Source organism: Grammomys surdaster, unplaced genomic scaffold, assembly GCF_004785775.1.
Source record: "Grammomys surdaster isolate TR1022 unplaced genomic scaffold, NIH_TR_1.0 126546, whole genome shotgun sequence".
NCBI lineage: Eukaryota > Metazoa > Chordata > Mammalia > Rodentia > Muridae > Grammomys > Grammomys surdaster.
Window position 1 is genome coordinate 13,171,491 of NW_021621338.1, and position 23,908 is coordinate 13,195,398.

General features: G+C 37.7%; 1 protein-coding gene across 3 annotated transcripts in view; it reads right to left on the minus strand.

The window, feature by feature from the left end:
* The window catches only part of Ngly1 (N-glycanase 1), a 62,981-nt gene that overhangs the window by 31,458 nt on the left and 7,615 nt on the right, over window positions 1–23,908 (minus strand). For all 3 annotated transcript variants that reach the window (XM_028760536.1, XM_028760535.1, XM_028760537.1), the window contains exons 2-3: window positions 21,539–21,653; window positions 8,660–8,896 (exon numbers count right to left, since the gene is read on the minus strand). In XM_028760536.1, coding sequence (XP_028616369.1) covers window positions 8,660–8,896; window positions 21,539–21,653 — 352 coding nt within the window. The remainder of the gene's footprint in view (window positions 1–8,659; window positions 8,897–21,538; window positions 21,654–23,908) is intronic.

Below are 23,908 nucleotides of genomic sequence, written 5' to 3' on the forward strand. Positions count from 1 at the left end.
AATAAGTAAATCTTTGGAAAAAAGAAACATCTCAAAGAAATAACAGAAGCAAATCTCATGTATCTGAAGAGCTAGGATGAATGAAAAATTAACTAGACTACAACACTGAATAGCAGTAGGTAAAAAATAAAAACCTAAAAGCCTTTATGCAGTAAGAAAAATTAAATGCGTATGAGGAAAGGAGCAGAGAGTCTAGTATCAAATATCTTGCTGAAAACACACGAAGCACATGGTTTGAAATTCTGATGAAAAATGACTAAGAACATAGAACTTATACTCAACCTTGCTAATTATGTAGAAGATTAAAAATTAATATATTTATAAAATATCACAACACAGAAACCATTAATCAGGAGGCAGGTGCTACTTAACAAGAACAATCACAGTAAATGTGACTGGATTAGCAAATCATTACCAAATATAATAAGCCAGGCATTGTGTTAAGCACTGGGATATGGATACAAGAAAGTAGTAGCTAAGCTCAGTGGCACAGGCCTGCATCTCAGCTACAGCAGAGGATCAGGCCAGAGAACTGGTAGGTTCCAGGCCAAGGTAGACAACTAGGTGACACCCTGTCTCAGCAGGTGTAAGGTACAAAAGACAGAAAAAAATGAATTATATATTCATAGATCCACCACAGTGAGTCAATAAATATCTGTCTGTGAATGAATCAGACACTGGAAAAATAATTACAACTGAAACAAGGCTTCTGCCCTCAAAAATCAAGTAGCTTATGGTACACAGGAATCCAATGATGCTTACTTCTATAAATGTTTACTGATCTCCTATTTACTAGGATACTAGGAATAAAATGGTTAAGTTAAACAATTTATTCTTAAGTACCAAAGAAGGCTGGGGATGTAGCTTAGTGGATACAGTGCTTAGTTAGCATGTATCACTGGACATAACCTAGAATCACTTTGGGTGAGTATCAATGAGGGACAATACACTGGAGTAGCTGGTCTGTGGCATGTTTGTGGAGGACTGTCTTGATAAAGTAAGTTGACATTAGAAGATTCAGCCCACCATGGGAAGCACCAAGCGTGAATGATGGGTGGATTTTCCCCATGAGTAGCTAGATTAGCAGCTAACCACTTATAGTAAGAAATGACCAGCTGCACTCAATAGTGAGTGACCAAGTGAAAACAGGCTGAGCTAAGTCCTTACAGCCAGGTGTACTGCACAGACCCACAATACTAGACATGGAGGGCAGAAGCAGGCAGCTCAGTTGATTACTCTTGGTTACACAAAGTCAGCCTGAGGTGTACAAAAGCCTGTCTAAAACACACAAAAACAATTGAAGCAGAACAAAGATTCTAGATCTCAGTCAAAAAAGACAGTAATTATATAAATAGGGAAAAAAAGTTACAAGGGTCCAAACTGTCCAAGTGGCACCTCATGTGGGCTAACTGGAGGCACGGATGAATTGTACTGAATGGTTCAATGGGAAGAAAATGCTAGAACTATCAGCAGTCTTAGTAAAAACTTTAAAGCAATGAACTTATAATATCAGTTAATATTTAGATTAAAAGTGGTTCCCCCATGAGCTGCAGAAGTACTCAGAGGAGAAAAAGAATGGCAGGAAGTAGAGGAGTGGCCTGTTCCTACCTATGTCTACCATGTGTGGCAGGGTTACAGTTTCAGTGCTCCTGGCTAAGCACATTTATAGGTATGGAGGCTTTTGGTTTTCAAGACAGGAGTTTTCTTTGCAGCCCTGGCTGTACCAGAACATGCTCTGTAGACCAGGTTCCCCTCAAACTCAAGAGGTCTACCTGCTTCTGCTTCCTGAGTGCTGGTTTTACTAAACGCCAACCCTGGCTTAAAAATATTACAAACTATGAATATTAAAGCTAATACAAGTAGACAAAGCAAAAATGGGAAGGCATTCTATTTTAGCATGGATCCCTTCCCTTCTTCACATATTCACCAGCAAACTCTGTTATCATAATGTAGCAACAACAAAAAATCATGAGATCTAAGAAAGTTATACCTCCAAATTCAAAATTATCAGTACTATGTAAAATTTAGGTTTATGTACATAGATAGTAAGCAATGTATTGTTGTGGATAGCCCTGGCCTTGTATTTTGATACTAATTCCCCTTTCCTGTGAAGGGCTGCAGAGGAGGTGTGAGTCATTACACAGGTGATTTCTAGTGAACCTTTAGCCCATCTCAATTTGTAAAATAAAGGCTTGAGCCAGTGATTGGGCAGAGGAAGGGGAGGTGGAGATATAAAGGCTGGGGAGAGAAGAGAGAGAGGGAGGACGACTGGGGGACTGGAGGAAGACAATGGAGGAGGAAGACGACGAAGGAGAGGACGACTGGAAGCAGGAGGTAGGAGGACAGACGCAGGGTCTGAAAAGCCCTCAAGTTATAAGGGCCTCATAGCTGGGGAGCAGAGTAGTGTAAGGGTGTCTGCCCAATCTAGGCTTGAAGATTATATACATGATTACTGAGTTGTGTTTTCATTGACCAGTCCTATTTGGGTTGGAGATTTGAGTATCTCCCACTACAATGTAGTACCAGTTTTTAGAATTAAATGAGTTTTTCTTTGCATTGTTGTATAATGTATACAGTATGCATGAATAAAACAAATAAAATATATTCAGAATATGTGTTCATAATATCTTATCGGTGGCACATAATGAACGGATGGAGATATATAAGACAGGTGTTTGAGAAATGGAGACAATGATGAGGATGGGACAGCAGCAGCAAGAAACCTAGGCCACTCAGATTCAAGGGCAAGCTGCATACTGATGTGTTTTAAATCAGTTTAAAAGAAATGTTCTCAAACAGTGATCTGCTAAAAACACCAGTTCAGATACAGGTCTGTGATGCTAGTGCAACCAAGGAGAGAACAGGCTACAGAAAGGTACAAACGCCACCAGGAAGGTTTCCTGAGAAAAGAGACCAGAGTGTCAGAGGAGATGGGATCCCAGTTAACAGCTGTATTCAACAGTTGAGAAGAAAGCAAACACAGGTTCAATTATAAGAACTGTAACAGTAGAAAAGTCAACAAGGAGAACATGTTGACTGACACAAATGGAAATTATTATAAAGCAAAATTTATATAAAACAAAGTTTCCATTTTTATTTGAAAGAATTCTTATTAAAACGATACATTTAAAGTGATATCTTTTTCTTAAATGCAGATTTTCATTTACTGAGAGGGTAAGAACTCAGAATATTTTTATTTTCAATTTATTCCTTTCTATCTGGAAATTACCTCATTCGTTGTAGTTTTAATGGCACTCAAATGATCTTCAACAATAAAGTTTATTTTTTGCCTTATTTCATTTCATATTCATTGGCCCATAAAGGGGGCTTAAGCCATAGAAGTAGAAGGCTGTTGATTGCAGGGTGATTACAGCAGCTGGGGAACTGTGCACTAATGCTACATAAGGCAGCAGGTAATTCTCTGACACAGGAAAACTTATTTGGAGTATAAATGGAAGTTTAAAATGTGAAATCTGTTTGGGACCAAACAGGCTTTCTCTTCATTATTCATACTTCCAGTTATTTTGGTTCTGATGTGAGATATTTAGGACTCCATAAGAAAATACAACACTCAGGATTCTGTCAAATCAGTGATGCTGGATGAGCACCCTCACTTCTCTAGCAAAGAATCCACCATCTCTAAGACCACCAGCTCTTTTCCACATTTCACACCATCCTTTATATTTGTGACTTCTAGATGGGGAGCCTATTTTGAAGCATGAAAGTTCTGTTTAATAATAAATTTTAAGTTCCTTTTGGAACTCAATGAACATTTCTTACAAAAAATAAATTTTTCTATGTGTGAACTATATATTGTTGCAAAAAGAAACCCCATGAACTACTAAGAGGTGTAAATAATGACTCACCCACAATTTTACCACTTTTCAGAAGATTATGGTTAAGATACGTGTACATGCTTTTCCAGACTTTAAATTTCATACATGTGTGTGTTTTCAATAAGAAAAATTGAAATGCTTCATACATATAATTTATAGTGTTTAGTTTTACCAGTCTCAGTTTACCTATCTTCTCTAGCTGGTCTTGACCTCAAACAGACTACAACTTATTGTTTGTTTTGGCAGGGTCAAACCTATGTAGCTAAGGTTATCTTGGAACTCATGATCCTACTGGCTCAGTCTCCTTTTGAATACTAAAATTAATGTCCCACCAACCACATTCACCGTCACTAAAAAAAGATGTATTTTAACTTGTGTGTGGCTGTGAGTGTATGGGTATATACATGAGGGAAGGTACCTGTGGAGTCAGAAGTGGTTACTGGGTTCCATAGAGCTGGAGTTACTGATGGTTACAGGCTACCTGATATGAATGGTGGCAACCTCTGAAAGAACAACTCTTAACTACTGAGCGATCTTTCCAGTCCTAGCTTCATCATTTTTTATTTTTTTATTTTTTTTGGTTTTTCAAGACAGGGTTTCTCTGTACAGCCCTGGCTGTCCTGGAACTCACTCTGTAGACCAGGCTGGCCTCGAACTCAGAAATCCACCTGCCTCTGCCTCCCAAGTGCTGGGATTACAGGCGTGCGCCACCACCGCCCGGCTCTGGCTTCATCATTTTTTAATAGAGACTAAATGTGCAAACATATGGATATATCCTAATTAAAGCAATCCCCTACTTAAGGTAAAGGTATGTCTGACGTCTAAGAATGGCAGATTAGCAAATTACTGAACATTAAAATTCTTCTCCCCAAATACATTTCTTCTTTTATTAAATAGATTCAGACTAAGAAGTTGCCTTATTGTTGGTTTATGAGATAGGTAAATTTAAAAATGAGCTCAGAGAGTCTATGACTCAGTAAACAGTATAGCATCTATCACTTAAGAAGCCTTGGCTGTCAACCCCAACACTGTAATAAGAATAAATATGTAGGTGATTTTATTTTCCCATTATTGTATTATTTAATAATTTCAATGGAATAATCATAAATTATGATAATTATTTTAAAATATATCCTTATATAAAATAGACAGTAATTTCTAGTGGTAAAGAAGTTATGAAAAATTTGTAACAATTTTATATGCATCATGACTTAAACTTTAAAAACTCACTTGATATAGCTAAAGAAACAGTTACAAAGTTTACTAGAATTTATTTAGAGTCAATAGAAGTTAAGTTTTTTCAATTTGGTGTTAGTTCATTATAAATCTCAATTGGTATCAACAAAATGATTATGGTAAAAAAATTGCCAAGTTCTCCTACAGATTAGAAACTGATGATTAAAAGTTTAAATGAAATTATATTTAGGGCCAGAGAGATGCCTCAGTGGTAAAGAGAGCTGACTGCTCTTGAAGAGTACCTGGGTTCACTCTCCAGCACCTACCTAGCAACTCACAGCTGCATGTAACTTCAGTTTCAAGGGATCTGATGTCCTTTTCTGGCTTAAACTCATACAGGCTCACAAACATAAAGATAAATAAATTTTATTTTGTAAAGTGTATTCCAGATGAATGTCTGGAATCTCAACACTTGGGATGTGGGAACAGGAAATAGGAAGTTCAAGGTCACTCTTAACTACACACCAAGTTTGAGATCAACCCAGGTTACAGGTAAAAAAGTGTACTCTAGTAATTCATAGACAACCAAGAGCTATTCATAAAGAAATAAGAACTAAGGAGGAGTTGACAAATACTATCCCACCAATAGTATATATGTCTAGAAGTTTGTTGGTAATAATGCAGTTTGTTTTGACTGACAGCATCTTAAAGCTGCCATTATTTATGCCTTACACTATGTCTGAACTGAAAGGTTAGGAGCAAACCATAATTCAGAAAGTAGGAAGAGATTTCCTGAGCTACAACACTAAGGAAGTGCTTAGATCAGGAATAAATTTAAATTTTTAAGTTTTTGTAAGAATGGTTAGTATTAAACATTTCAAACTTTTAACACTAAACAAAAAACAGTAGGAAAATTTTAAAAGATGTATTTTAACACTGTAATTAGAAAACTTCAAAGTCATTAAAAAAATCAAAGAAAGGTTAAGTAAGGCTCTGCATCTATATCAATGTATCTAGAAACTGATAAAGACCTAATGTGTCTCCGATGGGCTGCTTACACACATGGAAGGGATATGAGAATCCACAGGAGGGTTTTACTTTTATTTTACCCCTTAAGTTTTACATGATTGATATATGAAATATTATTGTAGAAGCATACAATCTAGAAATAGTTATTGTATTATGTTCAGCATTCTATTACAGGTAAAATGTACACTGAGAAGTGTAGCCTATGCCTATAACCTCAGCATCTTGTTGGGTGGAGGCAGCAGGAGGATAGTGAGTTTAAGGCCAATCTGGCTCAAGTGAGGCCTTGTCTCAAAAAAAAAGGAAAGGACAGAAAACACTGCTGTAAGGAGTGGAGTGACTGAAGTTACATCCTGTCAGTCAAGCAGGTCTACTGTTCTGTAACTGACAATTCTACACTGAAGATGTGAAACTTTACATAGAGAATAACTGTTCCTAAAAGCAAACTCTGAAAGCCCCAGAGGTTACAAGGCTTTCACTTCACATATGCTGGCTCCTGTACGTTTGATGATTCAACAGTTACCTTTCTAAGAACTGGCTGAATTTATTACGATAAACTAATGAAGCTAATGAAAAGAGAAACAAGGACTTGAAGTATTTACAGGCTTTATAAATCAAAGGAGACACAAATGAGTATGGATTGAGGAATTAAACATTCTCTAGAAGTCCCGAAAAAAACAAAACCAGCCAGGAACTCAATACAAGTTACAAGAAAAGACGGGGCAAATCCGTCTCTTTGCTGGCCAGGACCTACAACCTTTATTTTCAAAGGAGCAACTTGGGGTTGACTAGGAAGAGACAAAGAAAAGACTCAATCTTTGACTACCAGGGAAAGAAAACTGTAAAGCAGCCAGAATTAGCCAATTTGAAAAGATGATGGGTGGATTTAGGAATTGATCATGTAAAGTTTTACTGTATGGAGGATAGCGATCACTAAAATTAAAAATAAATGGATAAGAGTTTAAACTTGTTATTCATAAAATTACTATGGAAATATCACAAAACCTTGACAGTGAAAATTGACAATATTTAATAACCTTTATCAAAAGGAGTTTTTGCAAACAAAGTATCTCCTACTGTTAAAGGATATTGTCCTCCAAGTATGACATGATCCCTGTTATCTTAGAATCATAGAAGCTGGGATGACTAGCACTTGGGAGACCATCACATGACTGGGCTAGTCCCTCACAGAAGGAAAGTGTATGAAGGGCATTAGAACCTGTGGTGGTTTGAATGAGATCTTGTCACCCAAAAGTCTTGGACATTTGAATATTTGGCTCCAGATGTTCATACTCTTTGGCCATTTAGGAGGTATGGCCTTGCTGGAGGAAATGTGTCAATGCATGCAAGTGCTGAGATTTCAAAAGCTACATGCCATTCTTAGCCCTCTTTCTGCTTCCTGTTTATAGTTCAAGATGTACGCTCTCACAAGCTGTATGTTTCTTACCCATAAGCTCTAAATAAGCCTTCTTTTCTAAAAATTTGCCTTAGACAGTGTTTTACCACAGCAACAGAAAAGTAACTAATACAGACTTTTGCCTAAGATTCTACTTTCTCCCTGCCTCTTCTAAGACCTAAGCCAGGTGCATGTGCTGCCAGGAATGACCAGAGTAAATAATTAGGAATGGAAAGCTAACTACAAAGCAGATTCCATGTATGCAGCTTTTGGGAAGAATGCATCCATGACTCACACCTAGTGGACCTTTTCAGTGATGCAGCTGTTTACATATTATTCATAAGCCCATATGTAAGCTTGATAAACTCAGTAGTTCACCAAGCTACACTTGGATGAACTCATTTTCTTAGCCTGCTGCTAATGCACTATCTGAGTTATAGTAAATATTTGTTCTTATCTCCCCAGGAAAAGACATATCTATTTTAAATGTGATCATTTAAATTTTCCAATAGTGGCTGCCAACGCATCAAAACACTTGACTTCAGTTTTTCATGTTAATAACTAAATTTCACTGACTTTAATTATTTACTGTCAGTTTATTAATAGATTAATATCATTTACCTAAAACCTAAACAGCCCAATTTTTTATTTAAGATGTTGATAATAGTTGGACCAAGAGAATTAAATTCCCATCAAGATTGGCAGCAGTTAAATTTAGATTACAAGTGTAAACACAATATAAGCAATCAATTAATCTAATTGCCAAAATGCACACAGGTTCAGGAATTTCATTTGTTTTAGGTTAAAGATATATGCTCATTTGTGTAACTGATTTAAATACTGAGAAAACAAGTAGATTATAAGTAATAAACAAAACTTAATTGTTTCAGGAGATGTATGCCACAAGTTATATTTTAAAATGTAAGTATAACAGCTGGGCATGTTTATATACAACTATGATCCCCCACTCAAGAGGCTGAAGTGTGAGCATCATGGCTTGAATGTCAGCCCAGGCCACATAGGAAGAAACTGGAAGGAACTGAAGGAAGGAAAATAAAAGGTGGCCTCCTCACATTTGCTATAACTCTGACAATTTTCGAAATTCTTAGCAAATTTAACTATGTTAGAGTTCTAAACCCAAGAACATTTGAGACATAACTTAGGAATGCTTCTCTTTTACTGTTTCAACACTGAACAAAAGTAAGTAATGTTGTTTTCACACTACCATCGGAGTGGAAGGCAGGCTTGACAGCTGCCCTGTTTGGTTTCCTGAGTGCTGCATTAACCCATCAGGATCTTCAGACTGCTCCACAGGAAGCTTGACACCAGCAGGGTGCTGAGAGAATTCCACCTTCTTACTTGACCCATCCAATCTGCTGCTTCTCTCTATGGCAATCAGGTCACGGATTTTCTGTAACTGTTCCACTGAAGCTTTTTTAGGAAAGATAAGATGTGTTTCTCCCTGGAATTTACAGAATTGAGAAAAATCTTACATTTCTGCTTTAATCTGAGAGTCATTCTTATAAACAGTGGTGTTGATACTGTTGAGTGTATCATATTTTTTTTAAAAAATGTTTTTTATATGTATGGGTGTTTTGCCTACGTGTGTGTGTGTGTTGTGCAGTGTGTGAGCCTGGTGCCAGGGAAGCCAGAGGAGAATGTCTTCTCCACTGGAATTGGCATTATACATGTTTCTGAGCTGCTATTTGGGTACTAGGAGTAAAACTCTAGTGATTTTGAAGAGCAGACATCAACTTTAACCATGGCACCATCTCTCCAGCCCTGAATGTATCATATATCAACAAATATACTAGTTTTCTAAAACTAAATTAAGAAAATGTGTTTCCTTATTAGTATATAAAGCTTGACATATTTAATGTAATCCAAGGACCTTTATTTGATTTTTGAGACAGGTGTCCTATATCCCAGGCCAGCCACCAATTTGTTCTCTAGCTGCGGATGACCTTGAACTTCCTGGAATTAAAGACATGTGCCACGAAGTCTAGTCTATGTAGTGCTGGGGCTTGAACACATGCTTGGCAAGCAGTACTCTACCAACTGAACTACATCCCTAACCTTAGGAAAGCTTTAGAAACTTATAACATTTATATTATATCATAAGAGTAGCAAAATATATATTCTTATATTCTCTGCAATAAAATATTTTTATCTATTAATTCCATGCAGAGTAATGACAGTAGAAATACTGCTATGCAAAAGGTTTGAGCCAAGAGCCTGAGGCCTTTAATCCCAGTTACTCAGAATACTAGGCAGCACAATCCCAAGATCATTGAAGGCCTAGGCATATTAGTGAGATGGTCTCGCAATACAGTTTAAAAACAAAAGCACAACAAAAATAAAGTCTTAATAAAACCAGTAAGAAGTTATATAACACATAGTAAGATAAATATGGCTGACAATTGACTATCTCAAAATGGTCAATAGTATTTTCAATGTTCTCAAAGAAACTATGTATGTCTGAGATGATATGAATTTCAGTTACCTAGACCTTGTTTAATAAATTGTATATAATAATAATAATTAGATGTGGGAACTTGCCCAGAGCCCACAGAACACAGGAACTGCAGAACAGCCTGAGAAGGGATCCTTTTGGTTTCCTTCTGGGCCCTGGAACTAAACCTGTGCCACACCCCTCCACAACCCAATCCTACTCTGAGAGAGATGGTCTCCCAGGAGTGCTGACAAAACTAAGATCACAGGCTCAAAGGCTCACAGGAGGGATAAGCTACAGTCAGAGACAGCAAGACCAGCTAACACCAGAGATAACCAGATAGCAAATAGCAACTGCAAGAATATAAGCAACAGAAACCAAGGCTACTTGGCATCATCAGTTCTCCCACCACAGAAAGTCCAGGACACCCCACACACCAGAAAAGCAAGATTCTGACTTAAAATCACATCTCATATTGATGATAGGGAAATTTAAGAAGGTCATAAACAACTCCCTTAAAGAAATACAGGTAAACAGGTAGAAGCCCTAAAAGAGGAAACACATGCATCCCTTAAAGAAATACAGGAAAATACAACCAAACCGGTGAAGAAATTGAACAAAAACAGGATCTAAAAATGGAAATAGAAACAATAAAGACATCGCAAAGAAAGACTACCCTGGAGATAGAAAACCTAGAAAAGAGATCAGGAGTTATAGATACAAGTATCACCAACAGAATACAAGAGATAGAAGAGAGAATCTCAGGGCCAGAAGATACCATAGAAAACACTGGTACAACAGTCAAAAAATGCAAAATGCAAAAAGCTCCTAACCCAAAACATCTAGGAGATCCAGGACACAATGAAAAGACCAAACCTAAGGATAATAGGTATAGAAGAGAGTGAAGATTCCCAACTCAAAGGGCCAGTAAACATCTTCAACAAAATTATAGAAGAAAACTTCCCTAACCTAAAAAAGATGTCCATAAACATATAGGAAGCCTACAGAACCCCATATAGTTTGGACCAGTAAAGAAATTCCTACCATCACATAATAATCAAAACACCAAATACACAAAACAAGAAAAGAATATTAAAAACAGTAAGGAAAAAATGTTAAGTAACATGAAGGCAGATCTATCAATTATAGCAAACTTCTCAACAGAGACTATAAAAGCCAGAAGATCCAAGGTAGATGTCACACATACTTTAAGCGAACTCAAATGCCAGCCAAACTCTATACCCAGCAATACCATCTATACCATAGATGAAGAAACCAAGATATTCCTTGATGAAAGCAAATTTACACAATATCTTCCCACAAATCCAGCCTTAAAAAGGATAATAGATGGAAAACTCCAACACAAGGAGGGAAACTACACCCTAGGAAAAGCAAGAAATCTAACAAACCCAAAAGAAGATAGCTACACACAAATATAATTTCACCTCTAACAACAACAACGACAATAACAACAAAAACAGGAAACAACAATCACTGGTCCTTAATATCTCTTAACATCAATGAACCCAATTCCCCAATAAAAAGACATAGACTAACAGACTGGATATGTAAACAGGAACCAGCATTTTGCTGCATACAGGAAATGTACCTCACTGACAAAGAAAAACACTACCTCAGAGTAAAGGGCTGGAAAAAAAATTTCTAAGCAAATGATCCCAAGAAACAAGCTGGAGTAGCCATTCTAATATGGAAGAAAATCAACTTTCAACAAAAAGTTATCAAAAAAATATAAGGAAAGGAAGGACTCTTCATACTCATCAAAGGAAAAGTTTGCCAAGATGAGCTTTCAGTTCTGAACATTTATGCTCCAAATGCAAGGGCACTCACATTCATAAAAGAAACTTTACTAAAGCTCAAAGCACACATTGAACCTGACACAATAATAGTGAGAGACTTCAACACCCCACTCTTAGCAATGGACAGATCATGGAAACAGAAACTAAACAGAGACACAGTGAAACTAACAGAAGTTATGAACCAAATGGATATAATATCTATAGAACATTTCATTGTAAGACAAAGAAAAAATTCCTTCTCAGCACCTCATGGATCCTCCTTCAAAATTGACCATATAGTCCATAACAAAACAAGCCTCAACAGATATAAGAAGATTGAAATAATCCCTTGTAGTCTATCAGATCACCATAGACTAAGGCTGGTCTTCAATAGCCACAAAAACAACAGAAAGTCTACATACACATGGAAGCTGAACAACTCTCTATGATAATTTGGTCAGGGAAGAAATAAAGAAATTAAAGACTTTTTAGAATTTAATGAAATTGAAGGCACAATATACCCAAACTTATGGGACACAATGAAATCAGTGCTAAGAGAAAAACTCATAACTCTGAAAAACTCATGCCTCTAAAAAGAAACTGGAGAGAGCATACACTAGCAACTTGACAACACACTTGAAAGCTCTAAAACAAAAAGAAGCAAAATACACCCTAGAGGAGTAGAAGGCAGAAAATAATCAAACTCAGGGCTGAAATCAACCAAGTAGAAACAAAAAAGAACTATACAAAGAATAAAACCAGGAGCTGGTTCTTTGAGAAAATCAACAAGACAGATAAACCTTTAGCCAAACAAACTAATGGGCAGAGACAGTATCCAAATTTTTAAAAATCAGAAATAAGAAGGGAGATATCACAACAGAAATGGAGGAAATTTAAAAAATCATCAGATCTTACTACAAAAGCTTATACTCTCACAAAACTGGAATATCTAGATGAAATGGATGATTTTCTAGACAGATACCTAAATTTAATTCAGGATCAGATAAACTATCTAAATAGTCCCATAACCCCTAAGGAAATAGAAGCAGTCATTAAAAGTCTTCCAACCAAATAAAGCCCAGGGCCAGATGGTTTTGGTGCAGAACTCTATCAGATCTTCAAAGAAGACCTCCTCAAATTATACCACAAACTAGAAACAGAAGGAATACTAATTCATTCCAGGAAGACACAGTAATGGTGATACATTAATGCAATGACCACCAAGATTCCACCTCAAGTCTTCATAGAGTTAGAAAGAGCAATTCTTAAATATATTTGGAATAGTAAAAACCCAGGATAGTGAAAACTGTTCTCAACAATAAAAGAACTTCGGGGAATCACATCCCTGACTTCAAACTGTACTACAGAGCAATAATGATAAAAACTACATGGTATTGGTACAAAGACAGGTAGGTAGATTAATGGAATAGAACTGAAGATCCAGAAATAAACCCACAAACCTATGGTCACTTGATTTTGACAAAAGCTAAAACCATCCAGTGGAAAAAAAACAGCATTTCCAACAAATGGTGCTGGTTCAACTGGTGGTCAGCATGTAGAAGAATGAAAATTGATCCACTCTTATCTCCTTGTATAAAGCTCAAGTCCAAGTAGAATAAAGACTTCCACATAAAATCAGATACATTGAAACTAATAGAAGAGAAAGTGGAGAAAAGCCTCTAACACATGGGCACAGGGGGAATTTTCCTGAAAAGAACACCCAATGGCTTATACTCTAAGATCAACAATCGACAAATAGGACCTCATAAAATTAAAAAGCTTCAGTAAGGCAAAGGACACACACTCTCAATACGACAAAACAAACCAACAGACTAGGAAAAGATCTTTATCAATTCTACATCTGATAGAAGGCTAATATCCAATATATACAAAGAACTCAAGAAATTAAACTCCAGACAACCAAATAACCCTATTAAAAATGGGGTATAGAGCTAAACAAAGAATTCTCAACTGAGGAATCTCCAGTGGTTGAGAAGCACCTAAAGAAATGTTCAACATCCTTAGCCATCAGGGAAACACGAATCAAAAAGACACTGAGATTCCACCTCACACCAGTCAAAATGGCTAAGATCAAAAACTCAGGTGACAGCAGATGCTGGCAAGGATTTGGAGAAAGAGGAACACTCTGTCATTGCTGGTGGGATTGTAAGCAGGCACAACCACTTTGGAAATCAGTCTGGCGGTTCCTCAGAAAATTGAACATAAGATTACCTGAGGACCCTGTTATTCTACTCCTGGGCATATATCCAGAAGATGCTCCAACATATAAAAAGGACATATGCTCCACTATGTTCATACCAGCTTTATTTATAATAGCCAGAAGCTGGAAAGAACCCAGATATCCTTCAACAGAAGAATGGATACAAAAAATGTGGTACATTTACACAATGGAGCATTACTCAGCTAGTAAAAACAGTGAATTCAAGAAATTCTTAGGCAAACAGATGGAACTAGAAAATATCACTCTGAGTGAGGTAACCCAATCACAAAAGAACACACATGGTATTCACTCACTGAAAATTGGATATTAGCCCAGATGCTCGCAATACCCAAGATTCAACTCACAGACCACAGGAAACTCATGAAGAAGGAAGACCAAGTATGAGTGCTTCAGTCCTTAGAAGGAGCAACAAAATACTCAAGGGAGCAAATATGGAGACCAAGTCTGGGACAGAAACTGAAGAAGGGGCCATCTGGAGACCATTCTACCTGGGTATCCTGGGCAGTTAAAGGTAGACGCTGATGTAGATGTCAGGAAGTGCATGCTGAAGGGAGCCTGATATAGCTGTCTCCTTAGAGGTCTGCAAGAGTCTGACATATTCAGAGACAGATGCTCACAGCTAACCATTGAACTGATCATGGGATTCCCAATGGAGGAGTTAGAGTGAAGACTGAAGGAGCTGAAAGGGTTTGTGGCCCCATGAGGAGAGCAACACTACCAACCAACCAGAGCTTCCAGGGTCTAAACCACCAGCCTGGGAGCACACAGGGAGGGGCCCATGGCTCCAGCTGTATATGTAGGGGAGGATGGCCCTGTCAGCATAGGTGGGAAACGAGATCCTTGGTCCCATGAAGGCTGGGCGCCAAGTGTGGGAGAATTCGAGGGTGGGGAGGTTGGAGTGGGGGGTGTGGTGGGGGCACATCTGCAGAGAAGCAGGAGGAGGGGCAATGGGATAAGGGGGTTCCTGGGTGGGGGGGATGGGGTTTGGGGATAACATCTGAAATGTAAATAAAATATCCAATAAAAAAGAAAACAGCTACATGATCAGAAGTGTGCTATCTAGGGGCACCGTTTCCCCAGTACAGTTAAAAGTATACATTGACAGTTAATTTTTTGTGGTGGTACGAGTCTTGCACACACTAGGATAGACTAGATGGTAAGAATGGAAAAGTATATATTTATATATTCTCTGCAATAAAATAAAATACTAGTATTTTCTATTAAATTCCATACAAAGTCATGATGGTAGAAATATTGCCATACAAAAGGCTTGAGCCAAGAGCGTGAGTCCTATACTCTCAGCTACTCAGCTACTCAGAATGCTAGGCAGCAGAATCCTCAGATCAATGAAGACAAATCCTCTACCCTCAAGTGACACTTTTAGTCCAAAACTAGACTTCTTTCTTTTTAATATCACTGTGTAGCTTTGGCTGGTCATTAACTCATTATATAGACTGGGTAGGCCACAAATTCACAGAGATCTGCCTGCCTCTGCCTCCTGATTGAAAGAATGGTACCACAATGTCTGGTACTATAGATTATTTTCTTAAAGATGCACTTTTAAAAAAATTTCATTTATGCATCTGCATCTCTGCATGTGAATGTGGGTACCCACAAAGCCTCCTTAGAGGGCATTGGATCTCCTGGACCTAGAGTTACAGTACTTTGTGAGTGATTGACTGTATGTGTGTGATAAGAACCCAAATCAGGATCTCTGCAAGAGCAGCAACTGCTCTTAACAGCTGGGCTATCTTTCCAGCACCTTCCCCTGCCCCAGTCCCTGCTCCTGCCACAGAACACACACACACACACACACACACACACACACACACACACACACACGACAACCAAGGCCATATATACAGTATTAATAAGAAAGAAAAGGCCTCTAACAAAACAGAACAAAATAAGCATTACTGGTTGATCTTAGTTAAGTGCTTATCCACAGCACAGACAACTTTAATACACAAAACTCCTCATTTAAAATAGTAAATTATAAACCAAGAAAACCGGTTATATGAAAATATAGCAAATCAAGTTTCAATGAGTTGAGAAACAACAGTGACAAACAATAATTTTACAAATTGTAATGTGACTGAATGTTGTTACCACACACAAAGGCCATACCTGATATGCTAGCTAATTTTTATGTCGACTTGACAAAAGTTAGAGTCATCAGAGAGGAGGAAACCCCAATTGAGAAAATGCCTCCAAAGATCAGGCTGTCGGAAAGCCTTTATAGCACTTTATCAATTAGTGATCAAGGTGGGAGGGTTCAGTCCATTGTGGGTAGTGGCACCCTGGAGCTGGAGGTCCTGGATTTTAAGCAGGCTTGGGAAACCACAGGAGCAAGCCAGTAAGCTCTACCCCTTCATGGCCACAGCCACTGCTCATGCCTCTAGGTTTGAGTTCTAGCCATGACAATGATGAGCAGTGATGTGGAAGTGTAAGCAGAGTAAACCCTTTCCTCCTCAAGTTGCTTTTGGCTAGTTGTTTCATCACAGCAATAGTAACTCAAACTAAGATACCTGCAGATGATGAACATTTAAAACAACTAAATATGACTATTTCCCTGGTAAAAGCAGGCTGTAGAAATCAGGTAGTAGTAATAGAAAAGCCCATCACTGAATCATTTTTCAAATGTACATGATGCTTTGTGTAATAACCATATTAGCTGTGAAAATTATTAGCACTCATGGTGTTTATATAGTCTAGGTACTGTGCAACCAATTCATATACATTCTCTCCAATAATTCTCAGAACCATCTGAAAGGCTGTAACTTTACCACTTATATACATTGTATGTGAAAATACAAAGGCTCAGAGGAGATGAATAACCTGATGCCACACAATAGTTGCTTGATTTTGGATTCAAACTGCAAGACCTCAATTGCTTTGTTTTAACTGACCTCATTTTAGTCTGAACAGAAACCAAAATGCTTCCAACTACATGCTTTTACAAGTAGTTGGAAGGGGATGAGCAAACAGAACAAACATTTACAATAACGACCCACTCTGAAAGAATTTGGCTTTTCCAACATTAGAAAATCCGAGCACTTGGGAGGCGGAGACAGGCGGATTTCTGAGTTCGAGGCCAGCCTGATCTACAGAATGAGTTCCAGGACAGCCAGGACTATACAGAGAAACCTTGTCTCGAAAAACAAACAAACAAACAAACAAAAAAAAACAAAAAAAAAGAAAGAAAGAAAAGGAAAGAAAAAGGGTATAGAACAGTGGGTACTCTAGAGATGGGGGATAGGGATAGGTATGAGGAGAAGCTGGCCAACTGGTACAATGTTATAGTAAGTTCTGGTGTAGTTTATTAGAACAGAGTGATTACTGTTACAATTCTGCAGTTATACCTGCAAACAGGATTTTGAATGTACTCACCATAGTGGACATGCCAATTACTTTGTGTCTTAGTTAGGGTTTCTATGAACCAAATAAGCAAGTTAGGGAGGAAATGGTTTAATCAGCTTACACTTCCACATTGCTATTCATCAACAAAGAAAATCAGGACAGGAACTCACACAGGGCAGGATCCTAGTGGCAGAAGCTGATGCAGAGGCCATGGAGGGATGGCGCTTACTGGCTTTCTTCCCCAGGCTTGCTCAACCTGCTTTCTTATAGAACCCAGGCCCACCAGCCCAGGGATGACACCACCCACCATGGGCTGGGCCCTTCCTTATTGATCACTAATTGAGAAAATACCTTACAGCTGGATCTTTATGGAGGCATTTCGTCTACTGAGGCTTCCTCTCTGATGTCAAGTTGACACAAAACCCACAAGTATGCCTTGATTTGATCATTACCACATGTATTATACACAGATCCCATACTATCTCACAAAAATGTACAAAACAGTATATGTCAATAAAAACAAAAATGTGTCTGTAACCCTAGTACTGAAGAAGCCAAAGCAGCAAAAGCACAAGTCTGAGGCCAGCCTGGACTCCATAGTGCACCTCAGGATAGCCTGAGCTCCAATGAGCTTCAGAACAGCCTGAAATACACTGTCTCGGTAAACAAACAAACAAACAAATGAAATTAAAATGGAAGCTTTAAAATAGGAAAAATGCTTCACATTTACACGTACCATTGGCTCCCACAAGTGATGCCATCTGATGACTTGATATTAGTGACTGACGCAGCAATGAAAAAGCAGGGGTGGTTTATAGGGGAATGGATCTGAAGGTGAGCTCTGTTGCAAAACTAGAACTGGAGTGTATTTAAGTCTGGAAAACCTAGGTATCTGGATCTGCATGGCAGTCCATACCTTAGAGCCCAAGAGGACCGATGTGTGGCTCATGCCTTGCCTTTGCCTCTAACCAATCCTAAAAATGGTACCTATGGCCAACACATTCATATTAAAAATACATAGCATCACATTTTCATGAAAGATCAAGATTACAGGCTAAATATAATAAATCTAAGAACATTTAGAGAAATTAAGGATTCTAAGATTCAACAAGCCTGCTTATCAAAACATTTTTTTCATGACAATTCTCACTGCAAAATGTTTAGCAAATCTGTCCCATGACAACTAAATGCCAGTAATATGTTTCAGAAAACCAAGCAATCCAAATTGTTCTGAAAAACTGCCCTGCATCATTCCTACTGATGCATGGGGGAGGATGCAGCGGGAAGACAGTGTGGCTCCCAGCTGAGAACTGCCCTGCTACACGAAACTGCAGGGTCACAGAGTAATCTGGATCCCATTCTTCCTCAACCTCACTCAAAATCTTCAGGATTTTAATATACACTGGTAAATTTCAGGGTAAATATTAGATAGATGTATCTTTCAACTTAAAGGCCTACCAAAACTCCCAATACATTTTCAGCTCTGTCAGTCCAACACAGAGCTCAGTTACACTGATGAAACTGTTACTTCAGGTCTGTCTTGAAGTGTAAAGTCTAAAGACTGCCAAAAAAATATATAATTTTGTTTTATCAGAACACTGTAACTCCACTTACATAAAATACTACTCCAAGTCTTGGAATAGTTTTTTAGCTAGCATGGAGGAAACCAATCATGATGAATGCCTGACAATGGGGCATTTTCTGGGCAAATTAGGTCAGAGGGTTACACTCTAGCAAACAAATACTTGTTAGGTGAAAGACGTGTATGATCCCCTGGACCCCATGACTTCAACAATGAGAAACTGATACAGCTTCTAAACACAGACAACTAAGTTTTCCCGTTGAGTTTTAAGTCTTCATCTCCTTGCAGAGAATCAGCAGTGCTCTTGCTTTTCTCCCTCTATAGTCTGAAATTCTCTATATTCAGATGTTTATATGGAACCTGCAATCAGATGATACCATGTTTTACAATCCTGGCCAGGTCTCATTTGAGGTTTGGGCTCATTTTATTCCACTAAGTAATATTTTTACTTAAACAGTATTTAATAGTAAAGTAGCCCAAACTGTCAAAAAGCCAGGCAGTGCTTTCTTCCATAAAAACTGCCACTTTCCAAGATTTTTTAATCTCAATTAGTGGTACTCCTATCTATTCAGTGTCTGAAATCTAAATCTAGCTGTCTCCAACTTCTTCCTTTCCTATTGTACAGATGTTAAATTCATCAAGACTGATTGATTTCTCTGCACATGCATACACACACACACATACAATTCCTGAATCGATTTAAATCTTGTCTCTGTGCCATCAGTGCTTAGTTCAGCAATTGTTTAAGGCCTATTATCTATTGCTATCCTAGAATAGCAATATTCTAGGAGCTAGGAACACTGAAGCAAACAGACAAAGGCTCTCCAGAAATCTATATAACCACTGCCATGCCATCTTAAACCAATATAAGAAGCCAAAAATCGTTTCCCTGTATCATCCCTTGCCTACACTCTACGTTATCCAGAATATTCTCTTTACAATAACTGAAATAATATTTGAAATTTTTCTTCCCTGTTTTAAACTTTCCAGTTGTATCAATACTAGTTCCTTTTCCTGTGTTTTTGACAAAGTATCTGACGTAAACAATTTAAACAACGAAGGATTAACTTTGGCTCAGGTTCAGAAGGCTTAGTCCCAAGTCATTTGGCAACATGTTTCCGGGCCCATGGCCAGGCCTATCATGGTGGTGGGACCATGTGGAGGAGGCAGCCTCTCTAGGCAGACAGGAAATGGTCAGGGTAAGAAATAGTATCCAAAGACATGTCCCTAGAGAGCTACTTCCTCCACAGAGGCCACATCTTCAGGGTTCTACTAATTAATCAAGTCAAAGTTCGAATCCTTCAAGGGATTAAACCATTCATTTAGTCATGGATCTCCTGCTCTATAATCTCTTAGATAAGAAGTACGTTTTTACCAATTTCCCAGGTGTTTAATCAATCTAATCCAACCAATAATCAAGATTAACTATCACACAGCCAGGACTACACAGAGAGACCCTGTCTCGAAAAACCAAAAGAAAAAAAAAAGATTAACTATCACAGTCTAAGTGTTTACCTGATATGGGCAGGTCTGTCTAAGCCTAAAAGCTATTTCCTATGACAGAACTACTGCATCTAGAAGTCCTTTGCACAAGCCCATCCCCCTCCCCCACGCATGAACTGAGTTTCAAGTACCTGAGTGGTTTCTTGTCACTCGGGTCCTACCCTTTACCACCTCAGAGGCCTTCTGTGGTCACTTCACTGCTACAGTGGCTGCAACTCTAATGGCTGTGAGTGCAGTACCATGTCTTGTCTTCTTTACCCTTGTTGCCTCTTTCCTGTTTTCTAACCTATTAGAACATAAGCTGTGGGTGAGATGGGATTATATTAACTTACTTCACTGTTATAGCCTCATGGCATGCATTGGAATTTGGTTAGGAAGGGTAGACAGGAAAAAACCCTACATCCTATTTCTTTAACAACATCTACAAATGGCACCTGTATTCCTGCTCAACTTCTTTTAATATCCTATAAACCAGAAATAGGGGGACATAAAAGATTCAAAATCCTCAGTCTTTCTGTCTATCTTACAGAGACAGAGTCTTAGTATGTAACAGGCTGCCCTGAACTCATGATCTTCCAGCCTCAACTTCCCAAAAAGGTAAGACTACAGGATATATCAGCATGTCTGGCTAAAATTTACAACTTTAATAAGACATTTACTGTATTATCATAACAAACTCTGCTACAAGGTTTGAGAGGATGGAAACACCAAACTCTTCTTGTAAAATAAAATGGTAAAACATCTTGAAATTACTTTTGCAGGAAAAAAGCATTCTGTAGGGCAAGTGACTTATCTTTTATGTATTTTACTTTTTCTACTTCCAACTGGAGAAACTGCTGATAGCATAGTATTCAATGTTTACCCACAGATCAATCGAGTATGCTGCTGGAAGGCTGAAGGAGCCACACTTGATCCTTGGGCTGTGTTTCATGTTCTTTACTCTAAACATTGAGACTTTTAAGAATTCCTATCTATAGAAACTTAAATTACATTTTATCCTGATTTCATTATACTTTAAAAATGTCTAACGGGACAAAAAAAAACAAATAGTTCTACACATTTCCAAAATGATCAATTAATTTAAAAAATGTCATTCAAACAACTATTTACTGTCACTGTTGTTTGCTTTGCACATCAAGTATGGGGAGGAGACCCTTTCACATACTTACCTCTTCAAAACCCATTTCAAATAAACACTCAACAGCTCCTCTGACAGGCAAGAGTCTAGTAGAAAAGGCTGTGTTTCCAATACGGATGGATCTGTATTTTTCATCACTGGGGTTTCTGATTTTAAAAAAGAGAGATAACATAATGGGTAATATTTAATATCACTGCTCATCTTTTTAAGAGTTTATGTATGTTTCTTTCACATTTTCTATCAGCAAGACTCCTATATATGGCAGTATGGATTCCAACTGTAGAGTGAGCAGTCCAGACAAGCATTTACATGTAGTGATTCATGCTTCAGCACCACTGAGTACTTCTACCTTCCAACTTCATGGATGACAGTATCAAGATTGCCATAGAAAATGTGTGGCTGTTACAGCTAAGTATTTTTTGAGTCTTTAAAGTTTCTAAAAGTGGTCCTGGACAGAGGGTAGAAAACTTTGTCTGCTTGTTCTAAGGGATCCCATCATCTATAATAGTGCTCATGGTACAGGGATGGTGATTAAGAAGCATCTGTGAATTGAAACACAGCTAAAAAGCTTTGCTTCCAGCATGATGAGCCTTAATGATCACTTGGTTTCCTTTTCTTCCTGTACCAATGACTGTTTTTACTATAAGTTTCTACCTCATTTCAAAATATGTTTTTAGTATAGGAAATAAGGTAATAAAATAAAACAAAACCACAAATATACGGGGACAAAGCTCTAAATATTACTGCTTAACTATCATACATTAGTGCTGGTCTACAAACTCCCTTCCACAACAATTGCAAAACAGTGTCTTCAATAACTTTTATAATAACTTGATAATACTATGAGATTTTTACTGTGTTCTATAAAATTTGTAGGTCCACAAAGGAGTGGAAATTAAAAAAAAATTCTTTTCACAAATGATTTCAGAAACAAGCATTGATTGCTGGGAGCTTGGGAAAGTTTACCCTGTCTATATTTACTATGTATTAGGGGCAGGGTTTTTTCATTCTTGTCTCTCATAAAAATTTAGACCATACCTGAGGGGAGACTCCCTATACACCACAGAATGTTCAACATCCCTGTTTTCCATGGCACACCATTTAAACAAACAAAAACTAAAATACAAAGTGAGCCTAGCATGTGTCAATGCTAACCACAGATGACTTCTCATGTGGCACACTGCTGTTCTGTTCTCACCCTCACAGCTCTTCCAGCTCTACACAACTACTGCATACTGCTTACTGGTTTTATCATGCCATAACAGAGCCCAGCAAGGACAGGCATACCCAGTTCCCACATCCTTCTCTTTTGTTTCAGCTCTTAGTTACTTGAATAAGCTATGAATGCTCAATCCATTTTTAAATTTAAAGTGCTGAGCAGACTTGCATGAGTTCAAGCATAGACTAAGCCCAAAGTCAGCCCTGCCTTTCCATGGTATCCTGGGCATTGACCTGAATTTTTGCTTAATTCTTCAGCAAAATTTCTCTGTACACTTTTGTGTTTTGTTGTCATGCTTTGATGCTTCTCCCCCCCAACCTGTCTCTGTTATCTATTAAATATTCTTGTAAGTTGTAATATTTACTTCACTTGTTAGCAATTATTTTGTATCTTTTCTTGGGACATTTTTCTGAATGTGTAGTTTTTCATGATATAAAAAGGATAGAACCATGAGAAGGCAGAATTTCTTATACTGTGCTCAAACTGTAACTGAAAATATTTTTGTCTTTCTAGTCATTTTATTCTCATAGTTATCTACCAAATTATTTAATTTTCAGAAAAATAATATTTGCTTTTGCACTTCAATCAGGTAAGGAAAGTCATACTCTCCCTCCCGCTTTTTCTGAAACAGGGTCTCTGCCTTAGGAAGGATACAGGAACTATTATTGGCTCCACCTCTAGCATCCACTGTTCTTTCAAGCAAACACTGAATACTTATCAACTTATAGTAGTGTATGTCTATAATCCCAACATGCCAAATGGCGGAACTGTTTCAATAACAGAAAACAATTCTCAAACTCCAAAACAAAACAAAAATACAAACAACAACAAAACCCCCACTGTAGGACACAAGACAAAACAAAACTACTTGAATGTGGGGATTTGTACACTAGAAGGGATGCTCACAGGGAAGGAGAGGAAGAGTAAACAATGGACTACAGACACATGATATTTCAAAAAACAAACTTAGTCAAACACTCCACCAAATTTTTCACCAAATTCAACAGAAATAATAATAACAACCATCTCAGTAGTAGCTAAATATGTGTCAAGTCCTTTATTTATGTTGTGGTAATCCTAGAATAGAGTATTTTTCTTCGTTTTATAAGAAAGGAAACTTAAACTAGGAAAGTATATAAATTGTCTATGATAACATTTGAAACAGTTGACTAAATATATAAA